Raw genomic sequence first — 27,931 nt, forward strand, 5'->3', positions numbered from 1 at the left:
CCTTAACTTTACATTTTAGAAATTTGGAGGTGAAACAATATAAAATGAAAATGTAAAAAATATGTGGAAGCCCCAGACTGTTACCTATAGCAAAACGCTATTACTAATAACTATTCTTAAGTGAAAGTCTGTGAATTCAAGTGTTTTCTTGCTAATACTTTGTAAGATAGTTTAATAGAGTCAGGGGAAGCATTTTGTGTGTGTGTGTGTGTGTGTGTGTGTAACTAGGTACATTAAGGAATCAAAGGCAGTTCTCAGGCCAGCAAATTTAAATATTGCTGCTTTCAGATCTATTATTAGTGACTGTCCCCCCCACCCCCCCATTACTTTTAATCCCATACCCATTTCAGAAAGATACTACAGCCAGAGTCCCTGGTTTTATGTGTGTCTTGTACTCTGTGACATTGCTGTGTGTTATATTTTCTGTCTGAAATGTCTTGAACCAAGCACATTCTTTTTTTTTTTTTTTAAGATTTTATTTTTTTATTTGTCAGAGAGAGATGGAGAGCACAAGCAGGGGAAGCATGACAGGAAAGAGGGAGAAGCAGGGTGAAGTGTTGAAATTTCCCCCCCTAACATTTTGTTAGGAAGATGTTCAAATACAGAGAGTCTTTGAAAAGAGTTGTATGGTGAACACCCATACACTCAAAATTAGCTTTTTTTTTTTTTCTTTTAAGATTTTATTTGACAGAGAGAGACACAGCGAGAGAAGGAACACAAGCAGGGGGAGTGTGAGAGGGAGAAGCAGGCTTCCCGCGGAGCAGGGAGCCCGATGTGGGGCTCGATCCCAGGACCCTGAGATCATGACCTGAGCCGAAGGCAGATGCCCAACAACTGAGCCACCCAGGCGCGCCCCCCCCCCTTTTTTAAGATTTTATTTATTTGAGAGAGGGAGACAGAGATAGCAAGAGAGAGCACAAGCAGGGAGGAGAGGGAGAAGCAGGCTCCCCGCGGAGCAGTTAGCCCGATGCGGGGCTTGAACCCAGGACTCTGGGATCATGACCTGAGCTGAAGGCAGACGCTTAATGACCAAGCCACCCAGGCACCCCCCAAAATTAGCTTTTTGATATATTTGTTTTATTACATCTGGCTAGCTATCCATTGTTTTACCTTATTTTCTTGATGCATTTCAAGGTAAATTAAAGTCACCGATATAGTTTAGTCCTATGCTCTTTAGCATATACACATATCTAACTAGAGTTTGATATTTGTTTAGGTCCCCCCCCCACTTTTCTAAGTTGAAATTTACATAGGGAGACATTTTTTTTTTTTTTTTAAGATTTTTTATTTATTCATTTGAGAGAGAATGAGATAGAGAGAGCCTGAGAGGGGGGAGGGTCAGAGGGAGAAACAGACCCCCTGCCCAGCAGGGAGCCCGATGCGGGACTCGATCCTGGGACTCCAGGATCATGACCTGAGCCGAAGGCAGTCACTTAACCAACTGAGCCACCCAGGTGCCCCATAGGGAGACATTTTAAGTGTTACCAGATTATTTTTTGTTGGATGCATGTACCTGTATAACTCAGTCCTCTCTCAAGATACAGAACATCACGGGGCGCCTGGGTGGCTCAGTCGTTAAGCGTCTGCCTTCGGCTCAGGTCATGATCTCAGGATCCTGGGATCGAGCCCCGCATCGGGCTCCCTGTTCCACGGGAAGCCTGCTTCTCCCTCTCCTACTCCCCCTGCTTGTGTTCCCTCTATCGCTGTGTCTCTCTCTATCAAAAAAAAAAAAAAAAAAGATACAGAACATCACCCTCATCCCAGAAGCTTCTGCAGCTTTTATTATGTTTTCTTGGTGCAGGCATCCTGACTTCTTTTAGGCTTCTGGCAATTTTCTTTATGTACTGCTGATTTCTTTCACCTTGCCTCTAACTCTCATTTTATCATTTTTTTTTTTTTTTAAGATTTTTAAATTTTTATTTGACAGAGTACAAGCAGGGGGGAATGGCAGGCAGAGGGAGAGGGAGAAGCGGGCTCCCCTCTGAGCAGGTAGCCTGATGCGGGGCTTGATCCCAGGATCCCGGGATCATGACCCGAGCCGAAGGCAGACGCTTAACCATCTGAGCCACCCAGGGGCCCCTCATTGTATCTTTTTATGTGCCTCTTTTCCCTTAAGACTCTGCAGGTTTCTCATAACTAATGTGGACTGTGTTTTCTAGTCTTCGCACATGTTGTAGTCATTTTCCTCAGTCTTCAAGTATAAAATGACAGAAAAAAACATCATCTTCCGTTATATCCCTTCCTTCTTATGGCAACCACACTAGCCTAGACCCTCATTACTATATTCTTAGACTGATAAAATAGGTTCCTCCCTAGCTTGGAGGCAGTGTGATTGATACACTCGGCACTACATACCTGTGGTAGTTAGGAACCCTATGCCTTTAACATCCAGCATAAAGTGTTAGTAAATTGCTTAGGGGACACTATGGTGTTGAACTGTACTACTATGTCTAAGATCTTTCCTAGCAATAAAATTGAAGCTCCACTTAACGATTTAATAATCTTTATAATAGGAACTTTTTTTTATCTTATGGAAAGATAATGCTTGCTTGCCAGATTGTTGTTGGCCCTTTCCTGTATAACAGTTTTTCTGAAGTTTGCATGCATATTGTAAGGGTGTATATTTGGACATTTTCCATCTTTATATATGTATGCTCCTACCTTCCTTGCTTAATTGCCTCAGGACTTTCCTTGTCTAATTGCTTTAATTAGACCCTCCAGTACAAAAGGTTAGAACAGATACCTTGTTTTGTTCTTGATATTAGGGGGAAAGCTTTCATTTGTCTTTCACTGTTAAGTATGTTGTTAGCTGTGGTTTTTGTAGTTGCCTTTATTAGGTTGAGGAAGTTCCCTTCTATTTCTGATTTGTTGACTCCTTGTTATCATGAAAGGATATTGGATTTTATCAAATGCTTTTTCTGTGTCTTCTGAAATATTCATGGGGTGTTGTTATTAATATGATCTATTACATTGTTCAGATGTTAAACAACCTTGAATTATTGGGATAAACCTTACTTGGTAATGGTATATAATCCTTTGTGTATGTTGCTGGTTTGCTAGGATTTTGTGAAAGATTTTTTCATCCATAGTGGTATTTTTCTGTAGGTGTCTTTTCTTGTGATGTTTTTGATTTTGGTATCAGGATAATACTGACCTTGTAGAATGAGTTAGAAGTGTTCCCTTCTATATTTTTTGGAAGAGTTTGTAAAGAATTGGTATGCATGTTAATTCCTTCATCATTTGGAAGAATTTACCATTGAAGCCATCTGGCCCTGGGCTTTTCTTTGTGGGAACTTTTTATTTATTTATTTTAAGTTGGCTCCACAACCAACATGGGACTTGAACTCAAGACCCTGAGATCAAGAGTCCCATGCTCTTCTGACTGAGCCAGCCAGGTGCCCCTGTGGGAACTTTTTGATGGCTAATTCAGTCACTTGTTATAGAATTTTCATTTTTCTTGACATAGTTTCAGTAGTATCTTTTTAGGAATTTTTTTTGTCTAGGTTATGCAGTTTGTGGCATACATTTGTTTATGGAATTTTATAATCCTTTTTATTCCTCTAACATAGGTAGCGATGTCCCCAATTTCATTCCTAATTTTAATGACTTTAGTCTTCTCTCTCCTTTCTTGGCTGATCTAGCTAAAAGGTTTGTCGGTTTTGTCGATTTCCCCTCTGCAAAGAATCAGATTTTTTTTTTTCCTACTGTCTTTTTCGTTTATTTTTACTGTTGTCTCTGTTATTTCCTTCTTTAAAAAACAAACTATTTTGGAACAGGCTCCTGGGTGGCTCAGTCGTTAAGTGTCTGCCTTCGGCTCAGGTCACGGTCCCAGGGTCCTGGGATTGAGCCCCACATCGGGCTCCCTGCTCTGTGGGAAGTCTGCTTCTCCCTCTCTCACCCCCTCTGCTTGTGTTCCCTCTCTCGCTGTGTCTCTCTCTGTCAAATAAATAAATAAAATCTTAAAAAAAAAAAAAAATCTCTGCACCCATCATGGGGCTTGAACTCTCAAACCCGAGATCAAGAGTCATATGCTCTACCAACTGAGCAAGACGGTCACCCCTTCTGTCATTAATTCTTAGCTTTTTATTTATTTTTCCTTTTTAAATTTTTTACTTAAAATATTTCACCCTTTCACCTTTTATTTCTCTTGAAGCATTAACTGTTAAAAGTTTATTTTTGTGTTCCTTCTTTGTGTGTAGTCCTCATTTTTATTTCTTTTTTTTTTAATGTTTTTTTTAAAAGATTTTATTTATTTATTTGAGAGAGAGAGAATGAGAGAGAGCACATGAGAGGGGGGGGGGTCGGAGGGAGAAGCAGACCCCCTGCCAAGCAGGGAGCCCGATGCAGGACTCGATCCAGGGACTCCAGGATCATGACCTGAGCCAAAGGCAGTCGCCCAGCCAACTGAGCCACCCAGGCGCCCCTCATTTTTATTTCTGAGTTAGAAAAAGACATAGTTATTTATGTATTATATAATTTTCTTTATGCCCAGTGCCTTTTTAAAAGATTTTTATTTATTTGAGAGAGAGCGTGCATGAGCAAGGGGAGGGTGTACAGAGAAGAGAGAGAAGCAGCAGACTCCTTTCCCCTGAGATCATGACCTGAACCGAAGTCAGACACTTAACCGACTGAGCCACCCAGGTACCCCATGCTCGGTGCCTTTTAGTTTTGAGATAGAAGATAGCGGTTGGGCTGTATTCTTTTTTTTTTTTTTTTTAAGATTTTGTTTATTTTTTTGACAGACACAGCAAGAGAGGGAACACAAGCAGGGGGAGTGGGAGAGGGAGAGAGAGAAGCAGGCTTCCCGCTGAGCAGGGATCCCGATGCAGGACTAGATCCCAGGACACTGGGATCATGACCTGAGCCGAAAGCAGACGCTTAACGACTAAGCCATCCAGGCGCCCCAGGGCTTTATTCTCTAGGTACTTTTTTTTTGGTGTGTTTTCATTGGTTATGGGGGTATTATCTTCTTACTCTGTTTTTCTTAAAATAACTTTGTATAGGATTTGACCTTTATTTTTCTCTTGCTCTTATTTATGTGCAGTGAGTTTTCTTGGACTTTCAGATGGCTACATGGTTATGAGTGGGTTTTCTAATTTAGAATAAATTAATAATTTATTAATTTAACTAATAAACCGTAGAGAGTTTCTTTTCTGTGTAATTATGTTGGCTTACTTTCTGAGATTTCCTGGCCCCTTCCCCTCCACCATTGCGGACCTTCTTTTCTTCCCTGTATATGTGGCTTAAGTTTTTTTTTTTTTTTAAGATTTTATTTATTCATTTGTCAGAGAGTGAAAGAGAGAGAGAGCAAGTGAGCACAAGCAAGGGGAGCTGCAGGCAGAGGAGGAGGCAGGCTCCCCGCTGAGCAAGGAGCCCGATGGGGGCTCCACCCCAATGACCTGAGCCGAAGGCAGACGCTTAACGACTGAGCCACCCAGGCACCCATTACTAAGTATATTTTAAAAAGATTACCCTTACTTAGTGATTTAAGAAATAAAAATTAGACCAAATAGAGACCATTTTTCATTGATTAAATTGGCATTTTTTAATTTTTTAATTTTTATTTATTTTTTAAAGATTTTATTTATTTATTTTGACAGAGAGAGAGAGACAGCTAGAGAGGAAACACAAGCAGAGAGAGTGGGAGATGGAGAAGCAGGCTTCCCGCCGAGCAGGGAGCCCTACGTGGAGCTCGATCCTGGGACCCTGGGATCATGACCCGAGCTGAGGGCAGACGCCTAACGACTGAGCCACCCAGGCGCCCAGAATTGGCATTTTTTTTTAAATTGGAAAGATTTTGAAAACAGGCTGTTTTATACTGCTGGTGGAGAATAAATCTTTGTAGCCAGTGTGCAGAGAATTTTTGAACAGATGGTTTGAAATGTTTTTTTCTTTATTTAATTTAAATTCACTTAGCCAACATACAGTACATCATTAGTTTCAGATGTATGAAACATTTTTCTAGGTATTTCTTTGGTCAGTAGTTTCACATCTTTGTACTTATTCTAAGAAAGCTATCATGGATATGTGTACAAATTTAGGTATAAGACTTGATCTCTGTAGTATTTGGGTAGAAAAGTTGTTCATTATTAGCTCCTTGATTTATTTTTTTCTTCATTCTCTATGCTCATTCAGTAATTTAAATGGTTTAACTTTTTAAATATTTGTTGGGAGTTAGTAAAGGTTTTAGTGAACAAGGGTAATATTTTTATTTTTTTATTATTTTTTGAAGATTTTTATTTATTTGAGAGATTGAAAGTGAGGGAACATGAGCGGCGAGGGATGGTAGAGGGAGAAGGAGCCCGACTCAGGGCTCCATCTCCGGCTCCTGGGATCAGGACCTGAGCCGAAGGCAGACGGGTAATATTTTTATTTCTGTAAATTTTGGGAGTGATTTTAGGTTTATCAGAAAGTTGCATGGAAATAGTACAGAGAGTTCCTATGTGCCCCTCACCTAGTTTCCTGTTATTAATCAAGGTACCTTTGTAAAAGCTAACAAGCCAAATGGGCATATTACTATAAACTCACTGCACAAAAGTTACTTATTTACTTATTTATTAAATTAATTAAAGATTTTATTTACTTGAGAGAGCACGAGTGGGGTGAGGGGTAGAGGGAGAAGCAGACTCCCTGCTGAGCAGGGAGCCCAATGCAGGGCTCGATCCCAGGATTCTGGGATCATGATCTGAGCCGAAGGCAGACACTTACTTAATCGACTGAGCCAGTCAGGTGCCCCAAGAGTTAACTTTTTTATACAGTAACTTTCTAATTTTTTTTTTAAGATTTTATTTATTTATTTGACAGAGAGACACAGTGAGAGAGGGAACACAAGCAGGGGGAGTGGGAGAGGGAGAAGCAGGCTTCCCACCAATCAGGGAGCCCGATGCGGGGCTTGATCCCAGGCCCCTGGGATCATGACCTGAGCCGAAGGCAGATGCTTAACGGCTGAGCCACTCAGGTGCCCCATAACTTTCTAATTTTTTTTTTTTTAAGATTTTATTTATTTATTTGAGAGAGAGAATGAGAGAGAGAGAGCAAGAGAGGGGGGAGGGTCAGAGCGAGAAGCAGACTCCCTGCCGAGCAGGGAGCCCGATGCGGGACTCAATCCTGGGACTCCAGGATCCTGACCTGAGCCGAAGGCAGTCGCTTAACCAACTGAGCCACCCAGGCGCCCAACTTTCTAATTTTTTATTGCCAAAAATACTACAAAAGGAAACGGCAAAATTTCAGTAATTTGATTTTTTTTTTTTTAAGTGTTTTGGGGGGCGCCTGGGTGGCTCAGTTGTTAAGCGTCTGCCTTAGGCTCAGGTCGCGATCCTAGGGTGCTGGGATCGAGCTCCACATCGGGCTCTCTGCTTGGCGGGAAGCCTGCTTCTCCCTCTCCCACTTCCCCTGCTGTGTTCTCGCTCTCGCTGTGTCTGTCTCTCTCAAATAAATGGATAAAATATTAAAAAATATTTAAAACAAATGAGTGTTTTGGCTGAAAAGCCACTGGAAGAGAGTTTTCTGTTAGGGTGACTAATTGTAGCATTTGAAAGTTTCCTTTTTTTTTTTTTTTAAGGTCTTCTTTATTTGTCAGAGGGAGAGAGAGAGCCCACAAGCAGGGGGGCGGCAGGCAGAGCAGGCAGAGAGAGAAGCAGGCTCCCTGCTATGGGACATGATCCCATGACCCTGGGATCATGAACGACCTGAGCCCAAGGCAGCCGCTTAACTGACTGAGCCACCCAGGTGTCCCTAAAGTTCCCTTTTTCTTAAAAATTTTTAAATTGTGGCTTAAAAAAAAATTAATTAAAAAAAAATACATATATTTTTTAGGTTTCATTTATTCATCTGAGTGAGAGAGGGAGACTGAGAAAGAGACAGAGAGCACAAGCAGCGGGGAGAGGCAGAGGGAGAAGGAGAAGCAGACTCCCTGCTGAGCAGGGAACCCGATGCAGGGCTCAATCCCAGGACCCTGAGATCATAACCTGAGTTGATAGTAGACGCTTAACTGACTAAGCCACCCAGGCACCCCTAAAAATAATTTTTATTACGTTAAATACAGCCGTTTTTCTTCAGAGCTGACCAGGATATCTTAAAAGAGTTGACAGCAGAGCTTTTTTGTTTTGTTTGTTTTTTGACAGACATGCTGGTTCTAAGCCTGTGTCCTAGCAGTCTCCACTACTTCCTGTTCTTCTAATTTTCTGTAGTTCTTATTTACTCCCATTTCCCCAAGGGAAAGAATATTTAAATGAATCACATGGCCAGTTAAGATGAATAATAACTTTAGGTCATTTGGCCAAAGGAATGGGACCCTTATGCCATTTAATTTGATGTTTATTTGGCTTATGGAAGCAAGTTGTAAACATTTGAGAGCTCTAATCAGTATTTTTGTTACAATAGAACTGTAGTGCTTGAGCTTTTTATCTTTTTGCAGCAGATTTTGGCATCTAACTTGTGTTTAAGGTGCTGAGATCTTTTTAACAATTGTGTATGTACTTTTCAGGCAACAGCTGAACAGATGCGTCTTGCTCAAGTGATCTTCGATAAAAATGATTCAGAATTTGAAGCTAAAGTTAAACAGGTATGTTTGTGGCAAAGATACTATTATTTTGATAGTAGAATCTCCCTAGTTACTAGTGTTACCAACAATGAGCTAGACATTTGTGAAGAAGCACCCTGACCTTGTCTGTACCTGTGTATAGAGAGTACATTTAGTATTTGGCAAGTTCTCAGAAAATTTTGTTTAATGTTAACCAAATTGCCTTTTCCAACATGTTGATGATTCCAAACATATGCTGCAAAAATATAACATTAAATTTTAGTGTGATGTCTTCATTTAGAATTTTAGTGAGAGGCCTTTTTGATAATATAAATTTAAAAATCTTCTGATAAGGCTTCTTTTCCCTTCAAGATTCTAGAAATCAAGCTGTATAACCTCAGTCCAGACCTTGGAAGAGGTCTACAAGTAATTGTTCCTTGAGTGAATGTCCCACAGTGGACTTGTTACTGAGAGTTAGCTGGAAAAGGAAAGAAGCCTTGGTTCTTTTCACTGCCACCATAAAGAATTACGGAACAGCAGAATGAAAGCAAAGCAGAGGTCGCCTGGGTGGCTCAGTCGTTAAGTGTCTGCCTTCGGCTCAGGTCATGATCCCAGGGTCCAGGGATCGAGTCCCTCATCGGGCTCCCTGCTCAGCGGGGAGCCTGCCTCTCTCTCTCTCTCTCTCTTATGAATAAATAAATAAAATCTTAAAAAAAAAAAAAAAAAAGAAAGCAAAGCAGAGTTTCATTAAAGTATACCCCCAAGGGAGAAGTGGGCTAGTCAAGAGACAGTGGCCCTGGAAACTTGGTGGTGTGGCCTTCTATCAGTTTTTTTCTTTTGGGCGGGCCGTAGGGTTGCAACATTTGAGTGACAGGCCTGGATTATATAATAGCCAACTTTCCCAAATTGTATTCAAAATGCCTGCATGGGGTAAGAATCTGCAACATTATTTCTATTTTAGAGACATTAGGTTAAATAAGGACAAACTGCTGCTTTCTGCACAAGTGCAACAAGCAAATTTAGCTCTAACTCCTGCCCAGGATGTTGTAACCACAAACCCATTGTTAGTTGGGGAGAATGGGGTGGTTCCCAGGCTGTCCTCACTTGCGGGGCTCTCCATTATGATATCTAAGGTCCATCCTCCTATTGCTCATGCCTAGCTTCCTGCCTAACTTTTTTAGCCCTTTACTCTGTAAACTCTTTGTTTATACTTAGAGTTGCTGTCATTAGACTAATAGTAATAGTTTTAGAAGGCCACAAAAAGGATTTATTAAAAATGATAGAACTTGGGCGCCTGGGTGGCTCAGTTGGTTAAGCAACTGCCTTCGGCTCAGGTCATGATCCTGGAGTCCCGGGATTGAGTCCCGCATCGGACTCCCTGCTCAGCGGGGAGTCTGCTTCTCCCTCTGATCCTCCCCCTCTCATGCTCTTTGTCTCCCATTCTCTCTCTCAGATAAATAAATAAAAATCTTAAAAAAAAAATGATAGAACTTATTCTCTGGAATGAGATTTATGTATAGCTCGAGACATACTTCTGCATATCGTATTTTCTTTTGTCTGAATAGTATAGCAGATACACAAAAAAGAGCACTGGGCCAGGAGTTCAGAGTTTTATGGTTAAACTTTAGTTTTTTTGTGTGTGTGTTTTATTTTATTTGTTGTTTATTTATCAAGACAAACTATCCCATAACCCAATATTCGTGTTTCATAGTACAGGAACACAGGTCAGTGACAGACTTCAATGGAACTCAACCCAAAGAAATTCTTTACATTCCAAAATCACTTTGCACTCTGAAAGATACCAGCCTTCTTCATCTCCTCAAAATCTTTCATGGAATCATAATTTCTGTAGAAATCTGCATATGCCTTCTTTCTTGGTTCGGCCACAGCAAACTTGTAGAAAGCTGCAACCCCCAGGGCTACAGTGAACGCTCCAACAATATGAAATCACAGGCGCTTGGCCAGAAGGCCTCGCATCTGAGGTTTCGTCAAAGCACTGGAAGTCATGGTAGTTATTCTCCTCGACACCAACCTCAAACCTAACGTCCTCCCTAACTGATACAGAAATGGACCTACACTTCAGTTTGATCTCTTACTAATCCAGTCACTGGGGGGTAATTTTGATAATGTTCATCTTATCACTTGCATATTACAGGTATTGGGTTAATACACACACTGATAAAAACTGACGCTAGTCGATATCCAAAGACCAAAGGACTGGAAAGCTGTAGTGCGTGTAGAACTTCCACTGTGCAATGCAGGGAAGAAAGCAGAGAGTGGTATAGTGCAAAGAGCTCTAGTTATGAAATCAGGATACCTGGATTCTGGATAGGCCTTCCTATTAATTAGTTTTTTGACCACAGAAAAATCACTTCACATATTGGCATCAAACCGTTTTGAACAGGTGGTACATACTAAAACAGTTAAATGTGTGTAAAAACACAAGAGATACTTAAATTATACATTTGTTCACTAATAATTGAGAAACTTGTACCTAATTTGTGATTGTATTTGTGTTGAAAATGCCAAGTAGCTTAATCTCCCTTGTTAAAGAGAATGTACCAAGGGGATTTCTTTCATTACTTCAAACATAGCACGCTGTTGAAGCTGCTTGCACAAGTACTATGTCTAGGAGTGAGTTTGTGATAGTTGTAGAATTGCACTTGTGAGACCTTTGGGTGTTGTCACTTACAAGTATGTGGAGTGTTCTAATCCAAGCAATGATAAACCACCTAGGGATTGTTTTCTTTGTACAAAATAGTTGGACTGGATGTTCAGTTAATGGTGGCCACATACACTTATTATTTGAGTAGTTGCGAATTTTGGGAATCCCAGGCCACTGAACTAAGTTGGAGTAGTCAGAGCTGATTATGAGTATGCGGAGAATGTTGGTATATATGTATGTGTCTACTGCTGATTAATAATCTGATACTTGGTCATCTTGGAGGTGAGTTGATCTGTCATTTGACTCTTCTGTATTGATGAAAAGACAAGTGATGGTCACAAAAAGCAGGGAAACCTGTTCTTGCATTATAAGCTCAGAGTATGGAAGGAGGCCATCTTCATGTGGAAGGATTGTGTAATTTCTGTTTGTAAATAGAAGAATCTTAGGGGCGCCTGGGTGGTTCAGTCAGCTGAATATCTGTCTTCGGCTCAGGTCATGATCCCGGGGACTTGGGATCGAGCCCCACCTCTGGCTCCCTGCTCGGTGGGGGACCTGCTTCTCCCTCTCCCTCTGCCTGCTGCTCCCCCTGCTGTGCTCTCTCTCCCTCTCTCTCAAATAAAGAAAATCTGAAAAAAAAAAAAAAAAAGAATCTTAAAGTTGATATCATGTGCCACTTTGGGGTCCCCTTAACCATATTCTTATAATTTCAACAGCTTATGGAAGTGACGGGGAAAAATCAGGATGAATGCATAGTGGCCCTACATGACTGTAATGGAGATGTGAACAAAGCTATCAATATATTGCTGGAAGGGAATTCAGACACGGTAAGAATTATTAATAAGTATTATTAATTGATTTGCAGTGCTAAGGTTTATCTCCAATTCCATATTGCATTTTGGACTTCACCTTTTTTGGGGTGGGGTTGGAGGGCATTATGGGTTCCATTCCATGTTTGTTTTAAGACCAGAAAGAACACTAACCTGAAATGACTGTTTCTGTTACATACGGTTTCTTCATGAAGTTGTAGAATCTGAAGACTGGAAAGTGAACTTGGTCATCTGCTCCAGTCTTACACAGTTCCCAAATTCTTTGGGCCTGTGGACATTTTCACCACCTGAAAAACTTCCCTTGGCTACTCTGCTCACGTTTCTTCCTCTCAATTGTCATCTCTTTACTACTCCTTATATCTCTAGACTAACAGAAAACCAGAATTTGCTGGTGTATCTATTTGCTTATGTGTGAATATTTTACAGACACATTTTCATGACCATTTGACAGATAAAATAAGAAAGAAAGGTGTTGTTGTTTTTAAGCTTAGTAAATTTTGAGGATGCAGGCACACTAAAGCTTATCCTTTTTATTTTAGGAAGATACAACTAAAGCCACACTAGGCAGTTCTCAGCCCCAATCTCTTGATTTCTGCATTGAGATTGCACACTGTTTTTCTTTTCTTTTCTTTCCTTTTCTCTTTTTTTCTTTATAAGATTTTATTCATTCGAGAGAGAGAGTGTGAGTGAGAGAGAGAGAGCAGAAGTGAGGGGAGGGTTAGAGAGAAAGGGAGAAGCAGAGCAGGGAGTCCAACTCGGGGCTTGATCCTAGGTCTGTGGGATCATGACCTGAACCGAAGGCAGCTGCTTAACCAACTGAGCCACCCAGGCACCATGTGCAGTATTTCATTTGTATTTTCTTTTTTAATTAATTAACTAATTTGAGAGAGTGAGCACAAGCAGAGGGAGGGGCAGAGGGAGAGGGAGCAACAGACTCCCCGCTGAGCAGGGAGCCCAATGTGGCACTTGATCCCCAGGACAGTGAGCCGAAGGCAGTTGCCAACTGACTAAGCCACCCAGGCGCCCCTCATTTGTATTTTCAAAGCACCATTTCAAAACAGATTAAAACAAAATAATGATTCTCCTTAAAATGGGGTATAAAGATGAACAAAACCAAAAGTGCCTTCCTGTCAGTGTTCAGGTTTAATCAGGTTCTCTCTCTTTTTTTTTTTAGATTTTATTTATTTATTTGAGAGAGAGAATGAGAGAGAGCAGGAGAGGGAGGAGGGTCAGAGGGAGAAGCAGACTCCCCGCTGAGCAGGGAGCCCGATGTGGGACTCGATCCCTGGACTCCAGGACCATGACCTGAGCCGAAGGCAGTTGCTTAACCAACTGAGCCACCCAGGCGCCCCTCAGGTTCTCATTTTTAAGGATAAGGCTGTATTAGGGACAGGCTATATAAAAATGAACTGTTGTGACAAGCTCAGAAGTATCTTTATTTAATATGAAATAAAAAGAATGAGTTACATAATTAAAAAAAATCAGATGTTTGGGATAGTATTTCACTATTTGAGTATAGCAGTATCTGTGGGTAAAATTCCATGCAAGATAACACTAGTCTGTCTGTTGGGTAAGTACATCATGTTAAGTGACGAAATAAAATTTTGAATAGTTTTTGTCTGCTGATACTTAGGCTTATATTTTCTGTGTTTTATTAAATATGGGGAATGTGTTTACCTCATTGCTAATGGATGCGGTATAGAATGGCTCTCAGTTTTTGTTTTTGTCTTGTTTTTTTTGTAGAGAGGGAGAGAGTGGGGGAGAGACATAGGGGAGAGGGAGAGAGAGAATCTTAAATAGGATCCATACCAGTGCAGAGCCTGACTCAGGGCTCGATCTCACAACCCTGAGATCATGACCCGAGCCACAATCAAGAATTGGATGCTTAACTGACTGAGCCACCCAGGTGCCCCTAAACTACCTCCTTCATAAAATCACTGTGAATAAGTGAAATATTTCCAAACTGTTAATTGGAGGGCCTGTTTTCTTTTTATATGTTGTAGGTAGGTCAGGATACTACTCTGTGTTGCCTTTCCTTTAGCTCTAGCTGACTTCATTCTTTTTCTGTGGTAGTGGGCTGAAGTTTTAAGTCTTTGTTTTGTTTTTTTTTTTAAGATTTTAAAGATTTTATTTATTTATTTCACAGAGAGACACAGCGAGAGAGGGAACACAAGCAGGGGGAGTGGGGGAGGGAGAAGCAGGCTTCCTGCAGAGCAGGGAGCCCGATGCGGGGCTCGATCCCAGGACCCTGGGATCATGACCTGAGCCGAAGGCAGACGCTTAACGACTGAGCCACCCAGGCGCCCCTGAATTTTAAGTCTTAAGTGAATGTCCAGTTCTCTGTGTTTTACTGAGTTTTAACATCTTATGATCCTTTGGGACTGAACCCAAAGGAGGTAGTCCAACCGAAGAAGTTTGAATGATAAAGAACATATCTTTGGTTACCTTGAATCTGGAAATCATGTAGTGATTTAGGATCTAGTTTGGTTTCTTCATAGATCAGAAAACAGCAAATTAGGTCCTGAATACAGACACAAAAGGCGTATGCTGGTTGAGAGATGAGAAGGCTGTGGTAGAAATGGAGAGGCAGAGGAAAAGTCCTTTTGAAACTCTGGTTTGTTTAGGATCATACTTCCATAGTGTTTGTCTTGTCCCCTACCTGATTGCTGTCTTTAGGAGCCATGGCTAAGCAGCTGTAAGGAATATCTTCCCCTGACTAGGATAGAGTTCATTGGAGTGGAGGTGCTAGACAAAATAAATACTATAGGGTTGCCAATAGCAAGAACATTTAAACCATGAAAGCAAACAAATTTTGTCCTTTTTGTGCCAGGATCTTCTGAAACAAAATTATTATTAATATTATTATTATTATTATTTAAAGATTTCTTTCTTTCTTTCTTTGACAGAGAGAGAGAGGGAACACAAGCAAGGGGAGTGGGAGAGGGAGAAGCAGGCTTCCTGCCGAGCAGGGAGCCCGATGTGGGACTAGATCCCAGGGACCATGGGACCGTGACCTGAGCTGAAGGCAGACGCTCAACCGACTGAGCCACTCAGGTGTCCCTTATTATTATTATTTTAAAGATTTTATTTATTTATTTGAGGGGGAGGGATCGAGAGAGAGAGCCCAAGCAGGTGAAGGACAGAGGGAGAGGGAGAAGCAGGCTACCACTGAGCAGGGAGCCAGATGTAGGGCGCCAGATGCAGGGCTTGATCCCAGGACCCTAGGATCATGACCTGAGCTGAACGCAGCCGCTTAACCAACTGAGCCACCCAGGCGCCCCTGAAACAAAATTATTACTTTGAAAAAAAAAAAATGTTAGGAGTAATTGTCCATGATAATTTTTTTTTTTAATATTTTATTTATTCATGAGAGTCAGAGAGAGAGAGAGAGAGGGGCAGAGGCAGAGGGAGAAGCAGGCTCCCCACCTAGCAGGGAGCCTGATGCGGGGCTCGATCCCAGGACCCTAGGATCATGACCTGAGCCGAAGGCAGACGCTTAACCATCTGAGCCACCCAGGTGCCCTGTCCATGATAATTTTAAGGATGAGTTTGTCTTTCTCATGTTAGAGGAGCTGTCACAAAGGAAAACATTGAACATGATCATAAGTACTAATAAACCTTTTATTTCATTATAATGCTATTTTTAGTCACAGAATAGTTCTGAAATATCAGTCTCTTGCATTAATGTACTCTTTTTAAAAAAGTAATTTGTGTTGGCAAATAAGAGGTGGGAGAGTGATTTTTTTTTTTAAAGATTTTATTTATTTATTTGACAGAGAGAGAGGCAGCGAGAGAGGGAACACAAGCAAGGGGAGTGTGAGAGGGAGAAGCAGGCTTCCCGTGGAGCAGGGAGCCCGATGCGGGGCTCGATCCCAGGACCCTGGGATCATGACCTGAGCCGAAGGCAGACGCTTAACGACTGAGCCACCCAGGCGCCCCGGGAGAGTGATTTTTAATTAGCTGGCCTGGAAAGCTGCTTTTCTGATTACTAAATGTAGTGTCTGGGAGGACCATTCTTCCTCTTAGAGTTTCTTCAAGACCTATTCTGCAAGTGGCCAAATACAGATGACAAAGGTTGTCAGAAGTTCAGTTGAAAATCTTTTATAATTATTTGGTTTATGTTGAAAGCTTGTGTGCATGCTCACAGACTGTTGTGTCAAGTGTGCGATACTCTCTTTAGCATTTACAGTGGCATTAGACCAGTTGCCCCTTAAGTTTGCTCTCCTTACTTTCTCCCACAAATAAGCTGTTGTCAGTCTTGTAGATTTCACAAGCCCAAGACTTACTTATGGGTGTCCTTTGCTGAATGAAATGGGGTAAGATGTTTTTCTCAAAACGTTTCACATACTGGGGCGCCTGGGTGCTCAAGTCGATTAAGTGTCTGTCTTCGGCTCAGGTCATTTTCCCGGATTCCTGGGATTGAGTCCCCCATCGGGCTCCCTGCTTCGTGGGGAGTCTGCTTCTCCCTCTGCCCTTCACCCTGCTTGTGCTCGTGCGCTCTCTCTCTCGCAAATAAATCTTAAAAAAAAAAAAAAAGACAATATAAGTTGTATACATATGCACCTGTGCTGACTATACCATGTGTAATTTTTCTAGGACTTTTACTTTTTGTCTTGTTAACCTAAGAGGACAGGGTTCTGTCTTGCATAGGTGTCTTGTTTATTCATATTAGCAAGCATAATTGAGTTTGTACATTGCAGAATTATTTCTCTGGAATAAATAAGCTTTATTGTTTCCTGTAATTAAAAAAGCAATGCAGAGGGGTGCCTGGGTGCCTCAGTCAGTTGAGCATCTGCCTTCGGCTCAGGTCATGATCTCAGGGTCCTCGGATCGAGCCCTGCATTGGCCTTTGCGCTTGGCAGGGCATCTGCTTCTCCCTGTCCCTCTGTGTGCGCTCACGGTCTCTCTCTCAAATAAATAAAATCTTTAAAAAAAAAAGTAATGCAGAATGATAAAAAATTAAATTAAACATCCTCATTTAGATAACTCCTTTTTTCAGTATATACATATATATGTATACATACACACACACATGGGCTTCTCTTTGAACTAAAAAATGTAATCCTATTTTATACACAGTTGGTTAGCTTGCTATACTTATATCATGGATATGTTTCTGTGTACACCTGGATAACTTTTTTTCTAAAGATTTTACTTATTAGAGAGTATGCACGCATGCACGAGAGCATGAGTGGAAGGGAGAGGCAGAGGGAGAGGGAGAAGCAGAGAGGGAGAAGCCAAATGCTGGCCCCATCCCAGGGCCCAAGGTCCCAGGATCATGACCTGAGCCGAAGGCAAATTCTTGACCAATTGAGGCGTATTTCCTTTGAATAAAGGCCTGGAAATAGAATTGCTGGGTCAAAAGCTGTGAACTAATTAAAGTTTGGGTATTATTATTCCCAGGTAGGCTTGTAGGAAGATTAGAATAGATCAGTATTCACCAGAAGTGAATATACCAGATTATTCTGCTGTAACTGTCAGTTGTTGATTTTTAAAAACTATTGATAAAAGCTTATAGTTGGAAAACAACTTGTTTTAGTATTTTTTTCACATCTAATGATTTTATATGTAACTAAATACATGGGTTGAGTAGAGGCTTGTAGATGTTAAAAAAATTCTTTCTAGGGCGCCTGGGTGGCTCAGTTGGTTAAGCGACTGCCTTCGGCTCAGGTCATGATCCTGGAGTCCCTGGATCGAGTCCTGCATCGGGCTCCCTGCTTGGCAGGGAGCCTGCTTCTCCCTCTGACCCTCCCCCCTCTCATGGGCTCTCTGTCTCTCTCATTCTCTCTCTCAAATAAATAAATAAAATCTTTAAAAAAAAATAAAAAAATAAAAAAAAATGTGTTTTAGGGGCGCCTGGGTGGCTCAGTCGTTAAGCATCTGCTGTTGGCTCAGGTCATGGTCCCAGGGTCCTGGGATCAAGTCCCACATCGGGCTTCCTGCTTGGTGGAAAGCCTGCTTCTCCCTCTCCCACTCCCCCTGCTTGTGTTCCCTCTCTCGCCATGTCTCTCTCTGGCAAATAAATAAAATCTTAAAAAAAAAAAAAGGTGTTTTAAATCTGGCCTCCACTGTTTTGGAAGTAATTCAGCTATGTTTCTTTAATTTTAGTTTATTAATTTCTAGTGCTTATGTTTATTTGGATATACAATATTAGTAATTTCCTTTTGTTCCTAAGATTTTTTTAAGCTTAAAATAGTTACTGGTCTTATTTTGGGATTGAATCACTTCAAATCTCTTGTGAAATGAGGTAGATGATGACAAAGTAAAAAGAAACAAATGCGTCAGTTTGGAGATTGCTCAGTAATGTACCTTTATTGATATCCTAATACCAATTATTTTCACAAGAACGAAGTGTTCTTTTATCAGCAGTTTATATATATATATGATTTGTTTTGAATCACCATTAGAGGAGAGGCAGAGAAGGTTGTTATTTGACTTCTCATTAGAAACACGTCTTTGAGGTTGAAATTTTGGTCACTTAGTTTAAAAAAATAATCCCTGATTTTATTTGCCTACCGTTAAATTTTTTTAGATGGTTACTTTGGTTAACTGAATAGAGCAAGTTATTCCTGAGGTTTTAGGGAAGGACTTTAATGTAATTTTGTATTCTTTGAGCTAATCTACTTATTCATAGGTTTAAGGCCTGCTGAGGTAGGTGGAGGTGGCATAGTGTGGGAGCTTGGGGAAATTACCTTTTATTTTTATTTTTTATTTTTAAAGGATTTTTTTTTTTTTTTGAAGACTTTATTTATTTATTTGACAGAGAGAAAGAGAAAGAGAGATGGAGCAAGCACAAGCAGGGGGAATAGCAGGCAGGGGAGATGCAGGCTCCTTGCCGAGCAGGGATCCCGACGTGGGACTTGATCCCAGGACCCCGGGTCATGACCCAGCTGGAGGCAGACAGATGCTTAACTGACTGAACCATCCAGGCGCCCCTCTTTTTAAAAGATTTCATTTATTTATTTGACAGAGCGAGAGAGCACAAGCAGGGGGAGCAATAGAAGGAGAGGGAGAAGCAGGCTCCCCGCTGAGCAGGGAGCCCGATGCGGGGCTTGATCCCAGGACTCTGGGATCATGACCTGAGCTGAAGGTGGACGCTTAACCATCTGAGCCACCCAGGCGCCCTGACCTTTTATTTTTATTTTATTTTATTTTATTTATTTTATTTTATTTTTTAAAAAGATTTTATTTATTTATTTGACAGAGAGTTAGCGAGAGCAGGAACACAAGCAGGGGGAGTGGGAGAGGGAGAAGCAGGCTTCCTGCCGAGTAGGGAGCCCGATGTGGGACTCGATCCCAGGACCCTGGGATCACGACCCGAGCCGAAGGCAGATGCCCAACGACTGAGCCACCCAGGCGCCCCCGACCTTTTATTTTTAAATCAGCACAGGAAAAGGCTCTGTGGTGGGACAACATATAGTGTGTTGTTAATTCAGCTAGTTGCTGTAGTCTTTTGTGCTGTATATGGCAACAGGAGCTTAGCAAGAGATCTGCTGTCTTTTTCATCAGAAAGTAGAACTATATGGATAATAATTAAAATGCTGGCAAGTGAGCTGCAAGGCATGGGTTATTAGGTCTGAAAGGTATATATGCACATATCCTTTTTAATTGTATACACTTTGATAACAACTCTGAATGACCACTCTTATCTTGGTAGACTTCATGGGAGACTGTAGGGGGAAAGAAGAAGAATTTTGTAAAAGAAAGTTCAGAAAACAAAGAGAATAGAGAGAAGAGAAGTGAGAGAGAAATAAATCGTGGACGTGGAAACAACCGGAAAGGAAGAGGTGGCAATCGTGGGAGAGAGTGTAAGTACATTTCAAAAAATTTTTGTGCACACTGAAAAGCTGAAAGAGTGGTCCATCGAATGCCCATAAATCTAGTGCCTCAATGCAGTGTGTGTTTTTATAGGTAACACTTAATAATGAGCTACAGCTGAACCGTAACTGATGCAGTTTTATATTAGCACTTGCCTTGGCTGTAGGTAGGTGTATTGTGTGTTTTAAGACTGCCTTCTGTTATTTATCAAGTATACCCTCTAATTTTAAAGGAGGGTTTTCATTCACTGATAGATAATGCTGTTTATTCTTCCTACTTAATGGATACTCATTGTAATAGGCAAGGGTTAGATTAAGAGGGAGGTTGTCGAATAGGGAAGATTTTTTCTCAGTCCTTTCATTTGACCCATATTTTGGCATTATTACCCATAACAACACAACCTTATGTGCAGACATACCATCTTAGAAACTTTACTAGTGTATTTATTCCACAGATGTTTACTGAGTACCTACTATGTGGCAGGTACTCTAATAGGCATAGAGCAATGAAAAAACAAATCTTTGTCCTCCTAAAACTTTTTTTTTTTTTTTTAAGATTTTATTTATTTATTCGACAGAGAGAGACACAGCGAGAGAGGGAACATAAGCAGGGGGAGTGGCAGAGGGAGAAGCAGGCTTCCCGGGGAGCAGGGAGCCCGATGTGGCGCTCCATCCCAGGACTCTGGGATCATGACCTGAGCCGAAGGCAGATGCTTAATGTCTGAGCCACCCAGGCACCCCTGTCCTCCTAAAACTTTTAATGGAGGTAGAGTGAGATGTAACAATAAGAAAGAGAAGTTAACATGTTTTGCAGTAATATTACAGTATTTTAATGATGTTATATGTGGAAATTATACTGTGGGGGAAAAACAGAGGCAGCAAGATGGTGGTTTTAGGGAAGGGATTGACAAAGTTAAATGGAGTGGCCAAGGAAGGCACTCATGGGATAACATTGACAACTCATGGATTTAGGCTAGGCCATGAAAGAGGTGAGGAGAGCAAGCTGTGCTCAAAATTTATGTATTATATAGAGTCATTAATTCCAATATAGGTATGAGGAGAAGATAAGACTCTGCTGGCATATTCTGGATAGCATCTTGGGAAAACCTGTCTCTAACACTAATTTTTTTAGCAACTCGTTATTTCCTTGGTATTGTTGTTTTGCTACTCTAGGCCTTTCCAGGCTTCGAACCTAACCAGTGAGCCAGTTTTGGTGTGTATTACGTACAGCTGCATAACAAATGTGGCTTTTTGAAGCAAACTTGCTTTAGGGGTGGGCAAGTCCAGCTAGAAGAAAGAAAGAGTGGTACATCATTTTTATTTCCTTACAGAATTTTTGCCTACAAATTAAGCAATGTGCTGTCATCAGTTTTTCAGCCACTTTTACTTGGTTTTGTTTTTACCATTTTCTGATCCCTTTTGTTAAAATTTTTTTGTCCTTGCCTTTGATAGCTCTTATGTACAATTATGTACAAGAGGTGCTCTTTTCTCCCGTAGTTAGAGGCGAAGAGAATGGAATTGATTGCAACCAAGGGGACAAGGCTTCCGACCGTGGCAAGCGAGCTCGTGGCAGAGGTAAGATAGAATAAGGGAGAAGGAGATGCTTTTGAATGGAAGGAGGAGACAGGCTATTGGTATAGGCATGGCAGTGTGCTCTGAGAGACGGGTAGGTCTTCTGCAATCTTTGGTTGGTTTGTTGATGACTATGAATGAAGTGTTTGCATTTACATAATTTTGAGAAAACTTACTGGTTGGTTTCACCTGATCTGAGAAAGCCCTTTAAATGAATAATTTAAAACTTGACGCTCTGATCAAACAATCATTAAATTTTTCTCTGTTGGACTTTTTTTTTTAAAGATTTTATTTATTTATTTGACAGAGAGAGACACAGTGAGAGAGGGAACACAAGCAGGGGGAGTGGGAGAGGGAGAAGCAGGCTTCCCACTGAGCAGGGGCTCGATCCCAGGACTCTCGGATCATGACCTGAGCCGAAGGCAGATGCTCAACGACTAAGCCACCCAGGCGCCCCTCTGTTGGACTTTAATAGATGTGTTTTACCCATGTGATACTGGTTTTATTTATTTATTTATTTATTTATTTTTTAAGATTTTACTTATTTGAAAGAGAGAGACACAGTGAGAAAGGGAACACAAGCAGTGGGAGTGGGAGAGGGAGAAGCAGGCTTCCCGTGGAGCAGGGATCCCGATGTGGGGCTCGATCCCAGGACCTTGGGATCATGACCTGAGCCGAAGGCAGACGCTTAACCGACTGAGCTACCCAGGCGCCCCCATATGATACTGGTTTTAAACTTAAAAGTATTTTCCCATTCATTAGCTCTCTTTCCCATCCCTCAATATTTTCTGTTAGTGATCATTTCTTAACATTTATTAACTTGGGATGTCATTAAGCCACTTTAATAATGTAATTTCGTATACTTTAGAGTTGTTACTGAATTTTCTCAGGGTCATAAAATCAAGATACACGATGGTAATATGTAGATACTGCTTTGGTTCAGTGGATGGGTTACCCGAACTAACATGTTGTTTGATCCATTTTATTTCATTTTTCTTTTCAAGATTTTATTTTTAAGTAATCTCTGCACCCAACGTGGGGCTTAAACTCACACCCTCACAACCCCAGAGATCAGGAGTCTCATTCTCTACAGACCAAGCCAGCCAGGAACCTCTGTTTGATGTATTATTAAATGCAGTTGTGACTGTTCTCTTCATGAGCAGTTCATAGTGGCAGAATTTTTGATCAGCAATATTATTAAGCATAGAAGTAATGTAGGCACTGTACATTAATTACCTAAAAATTTAAATTAAAAAAAGAACATAGGCAATATGTATAGTACCAACTCCCTTTGCTGTTCATTCAACTATCATTTACTAAAATATTATATTTGCCAAAGGTAAATGATATCCAGAGATCAGAGAAGGCAAAACTATGTACTGATTTGCCCAGCAGAGTCAAAATAAGATTAGAATTATTTATTTGACAGAGAGAGGGGGAAAGAGCGCTTGAGCGCACAAGCAGGGGAAGTGGCAGGCCGAGGGTGAGGGTGAGAAGCAGGCTCTCCACTGAACAGGGAGCCCGATGTGGGGCTGGATACTAGGACGCTGGGATCATGACCTGAGCCAAAGACAGATGCCTAACTGACTGAGCCACCCAGGCGACCCCATCTAACCAATTTTAATTCCCTTTTCTAGCCTTTTAAAATTATGATCAATTCCAAATTTAGACGAAGTGGAGAGAATAGTTAGTTGAACCACATGTCCTCTCCTTCTTAGTCAACAACACTTAAAGATTTTAGCCATATTGGTTTTATAGATCTTTCCTACCTTCCTTCACTGCAAAAAATTTTAAAGTAGATATTTTGGGTCACTTTACCCCTAATTACTATGGTAAGCACCTCTGAAAAAGGTAGACACTTTCATATATAATCATAATGCTATTTTATTTTATTTTATTATTTTTTAAAGATTTTATTTATTTATTTTAGAGACAGAGCACAAGAGGGGGGAGGGTCAGAGGGAGAAGCAGACTCCCTGCTGAGCAGGGAGCCCGATGCGGGACTCGATCCCAGGACCCTGGGATCATGACCTGAGCCGAAGGCAGTCGTTTAACCAACTGAGCCACCCAGGCGCCCCATAATGCTATTTTAACAGCTCAAAAAGTCATAGTAAACTTTTGGTATCTAATATTTAACCCATGTATAAATTTTCCTGATAACTTAAAAAATGTCTTTTCATAGTTGATTTCTTTGAATCAGGATTGAAACAAGATTCATACATTACATATTTTGATTCTCTTTAATCTAGAGTATATTCTTCCTAACTTCTTTGTACCTCCCCTTTTTTCTCCTTACCATTGATTTGTTGTCAGAACCATATTACTTGTCCTTTAGGTATTATGTTTCACATTATGCATTGGTCTTTTTGTTTCTTGTGGTGTCACTTAGCTTATTTCTTTAGCCCCCTTATTTACTGTAAATGTAAGTTAGCTTTAAAGATTAGATTCAAGCTCAGTTTTTTGGGTAAGCATAGAGGAGGTTATGTATTCTATATTGCACTGCATCAGAAGACCTGTTTATGTTTTCCTTTTAATTTTTTTAGTGGTGTTTAGGTTAATGAATGAGTTGTCCATTTTTAGTGAGTTTATTTATTAGTAGGTATTAGGTTAACTGCATTTCTGAACATAATCCCTATCTTGGTTTTTATGGTTTAGTTTTTCTTTTTTTTAATTTAATTTTTTTTTTTTAAGATTTTATTTATTTATTTGACAGAGAGACAGTGAGAGAGGGAACGCAAGCAGGGGGAGTGGGAGAGGGAGAAGCAGGCTTCCCGCTGAGCAGGGAGTCCGATGCGGGGTTCGATCCCAGGACCCTGGGATCATGACCTGAGCCGAAGGCAGACGCTTAACGACTGAGTCACCCAGGCGCCCCAATTTCATTTCATTTTTTTTTTTTAAAGATATTTATTTATTTATTTGAGAGAGCGTGAGCATGAGCAGGGGGAGGGGCGGAGCCAGAGGGAGAAGCAGACTCCCCGCTGAGCAGGGAGCCCGATGCGGGACTCGATCCAGGGACTCCAGGATCATGACCTGAGCCGAAGGCAGTCGCTCAACCAACTCAGCCACCCAGGCACCCCTTTAATTTCATTTTTAAAAAAGATTTTATTTCTTAGAGCACGTGTGAGCAGGCTTGGGAAGGGGTAGAGGGAGAGGTAGAAAATCCCAGCAGAACATCCCAATACTCTGTGCTGAGTGTGAAGCACGACACGGGGCTCAATCCCACAACCCTGAGATCACAACCCGAGCTGAAATCAAGAGCTGGTGCTCAACCGACTGAGCCACCCAGGTGCCCCTATGGTTTCGTTTTTAAAAGAATTCTCTTGGAATTGAAGATGAGGATTGCAGCATATGTAATTCCATTCTTGATTTTCTTTGTGACAAGAGTAGTCTGCTCAGGGACAGCATTGGGCCTTGCTTGGTCTCTGCAATGTTAAGAGCTCTAGCTAGGCCTGTTTTGGGGTACTTACCTAAGACTTCAGAGTTACCTATCTACAGAATGTTTTTCTCTTTGTGAGTTGGACAAAAATGGAATAATTAATAATAGCTAATATTTACTGTGGGTGTTTATTGTGTAGTAGGCCTTTTACTTGTAATTTACATGTACTTTGCTTTAATTCCCCCAGTAAGACGTCTGAGGATTATTGTTGCTGCTGGTAGTATTCTCATTTTACCGATGAGAGAACTGAGTCTTGAGAAAGGCAGATTACTTGTACATGGTCAGGATTTGAACTACTTCTACCTATTCTGGGACCCAGGTTCTTCAGGGAGATGAAGGGAGGAAGGGAAAGAGTCAAAGTGGATAGTAGGCTGGTTATCTGTCTTCTTGCCTCCTTCCTTTTTCAAGGATTCATTTTTTTTTTTTTTAAATATTAGAGGTGGACATAAATCGCTTTTCTTTATGAAAAGATGTAAGGACTTAACTAGTGGGTCACCCTGAAACCATGTCTGCTTGGAACTGTTATTATGAGACACTCTGAATTGAAGGAGCCAAAGCAAGTAAAATCTGATAAAATGATTCTGGCTTGCTTTAAAATCCCTAATTCAATACCTAATCCTTTTTTTAATAGATTTTATTTTTTAAGTAATCTCTACACCTAAAATGGGACTTGAACTTAAAACCTTGAGATCAAGAGCCGCATGCTCCGTTGACTGAGTCACACAGGCACCCCAATACCTAATCCTTTTTAAGAAAGATGTAAAGTAGTGGTAAGGGACTCAGATTGGCCTTTTATAAATCAAGTTCGACCAAAAAAAAAAAAAATCAGTCTACTCTACCCTCACATATAAACTTAAATGAGTTATAAATTATTTTTTAGCGAGCGAGAGAGAGAATGAGAGCACAAGCAGGGTGCAGATGGAGAGAGAGAATACCAAGCAGATGCCACACTTAGTGTGGAGCCTGACACACGGCCGGATCTCAGAACCCTAAGATCATGACCTGAGCCAAAATCAAGAGACGGTTGCCCAAGTGATTGAGCGACCCAGGTGCCCCGAGTTAAAATTTTTTATCATTGTTTTGTATGTATGATTTTAATTAAACTTACTTTTTCAAAGAAGTGAATCGGACATTGTTTTGTGTATAGGATTTTTCAATTAAACTTTACCTTTTCTGGGTCGCCTGGGTAGCTCAATTGGTTAAACAGTCTGACTCTTGGTTTTGGTTCAGGTAATGGTGTCACGGTGGTGGGATCAAGCCTCCGCATTGATCGGGCTATGCGCTCAGTGAGAGTCAGCTTCAGATTCTTTCTCCCTCTCACTCTGCTTCTCCCCTTCCCGCCCCATAAATTACTAAATAAAAATGCTTAAAACGTATACTTTAAACTTTACTTTTTGAAAAAAATTTTTTTTTGTATCATAACACCTGTATTTAAGTATATTTAGATAAATCTTTTTTTTTTTTTTTTAAGATTTTTTATTTATTTGCGAGAGACAGTGAGAGACAGACAGCATGAGAGGGAGGAGGGTCAGAGGGAGAAGCAGACTCCCTGCTGAGCAGGGAGCCCGATGCGGGACTCGATCCCGGGACTCCAGGATCATGACCTGAGCTGAAGGCAGTCGCTTAACCAACTGAGCCACCCAGGCGCCCTAAGTATATTTAGATAAATTCTTGAAAGGGTTGTGGTCTGTCTGGAGATTTCTTTGAATTGCTTTGAATCCAACATCCAGCACAGGGCAAGAGGGGGAAAACATTCAGTATCCTGCATGCTCAAAACCACAATTATTTTGCTTATGAATATTAGTACAGTTTGATAGTAAGTTAATAGTGGTGCAGGACAAATAGTTTGTTACTTTAATAATTAAGGAATAAATGTCTCTTGTTTTATTAACATGTTACTTACCAGAAGATTAGTTGTAAGTCATTTAATGTCTTAATTTACTCTGTTGTGGTCCGTTTAATTAGCCTTTTAAAACAGTTCATTGGGGGCGCCTGGGTCGCTTAGTTGGTTAGGGGTCCTGGGAACGAGCCCTGAGTCCGACTCCCTGCTCCCTCTCCCTCTGTGCATGCTCTCTCTCCCTCTCTCACTCAAATAAATCTTTTTTTCTTTAAGATTTTATTTGAGGGAGTGAGAGAGAGAGAGAATGCGCACGCGTGCACAAGCAGGGGGAGCAGCAGGTAGAGGGAGAAGCAGGCTTCTTATATAAAGTATAAAGTGTATACTTTAAAGACAGTTCTTTTGGGGCGCCTGGGTGGCTCAGTCGTTAGGCGTCTGCCTTCGGCTCAGGTCATGATCTCGGGGTCCTGGGATCGAGCCCCGCATCGGGCTCCCTGCTCAGCGGGAAGCCTGCTTCTCCCTCTCCCACTCACCCTGCTTGTGTTCCTGCTCTCACTAATTCTCTCTCTTTGTCAAGTAAATAAATAAATAAAATCTTTTTTTTTTAAAGACAGTTCTTTAGATTCTCCATTGCGTTTATTCTTAGATTTTGACCATACTTGTGAGCTCCTCTTACAGACTTTCCATTGGCTCTCCCTTAGAATACTAATTTACATATGTGATTAAATGCTAACATTTCAAATTACTGGGGGGCCTGGGTGGCTCAGTCAGTTAGGCATCTGACTTCGGCTCAGGTTATGATCTCAGGTTTCTGGGTTCGAGCCCCACATCGGGTTCTCTGCTCAGCAGGGAGCCTGCTTCTCCCCACCTCATGTGCGTGCTCTCTCTCTCAGATAAAATCTTAAAAAATTGAAATTGCTAATGAAACTTTTCTTCCTTATTTTTTGCCTTATCTGCATAGTATTGGCTTAAAAAATACTATGAAACAGCATGGATTTAATACGGTAATCTATAAATTTTGGGATAATGAGTTCAGAAGTTTTCCTTCCATTTCTGTTTTCTGGAACAGTTTCAGAAGATTAGGTATTAATTCTTCTTTAAATGTTTGGTAGAATTCCCCTGGGAAGCCTTCTGGCCCTGGGCTCTTGTTTGTTGGGAGATTTTTGATTACTGCTTCCATTTCCTTGCTAGTTATGGGTCTGTTCAGGTTTTCTATTTCTTCCTGTTTCAGTTTTGGTAGTTTATATGTCTCTAGG

General features: G+C 41.0%; 1 protein-coding gene across 5 annotated transcripts in view; it reads left to right on the forward strand.

The window, feature by feature from the left end:
* The window catches only part of UBAP2 (ubiquitin associated protein 2), a 133,450-nt gene that overhangs the window by 48,325 nt on the left and 57,194 nt on the right, over window positions 1-27,931 (forward strand). For 3 of the 5 annotated variants that reach the window (XM_035016464.1, XM_035016466.1, XM_035016465.1), the window contains 4 exons: window positions 8,486-8,563; window positions 11,900-12,010; window positions 19,671-19,821; window positions 21,328-21,405. In XM_035016464.1, coding sequence (XP_034872355.1) covers window positions 8,501-8,563; window positions 11,900-12,010; window positions 19,671-19,821; window positions 21,328-21,405 — 403 coding nt within the window. In that variant the 5' untranslated portion in view covers window positions 8,486-8,500. Of the gene's footprint in view, window positions 1-6,337; window positions 6,361-8,485; window positions 8,564-11,899; window positions 12,011-19,670; window positions 19,822-21,327; window positions 21,406-27,931 lie in introns of those variants that run through there. The other 2 variants (XM_035016467.1, XM_035016468.1) reach the window with 2 other exon arrangements.

The sequence above is a fragment of the Mirounga leonina genome, unplaced genomic scaffold (assembly GCF_011800145.1).
Source record: "Mirounga leonina isolate KUSES-001 unplaced genomic scaffold, KU_Mleo_1.0 Mir_170, whole genome shotgun sequence".
In the NCBI taxonomy this organism is placed as follows: domain Eukaryota; kingdom Metazoa; phylum Chordata; class Mammalia; order Carnivora; family Phocidae; genus Mirounga; species Mirounga leonina.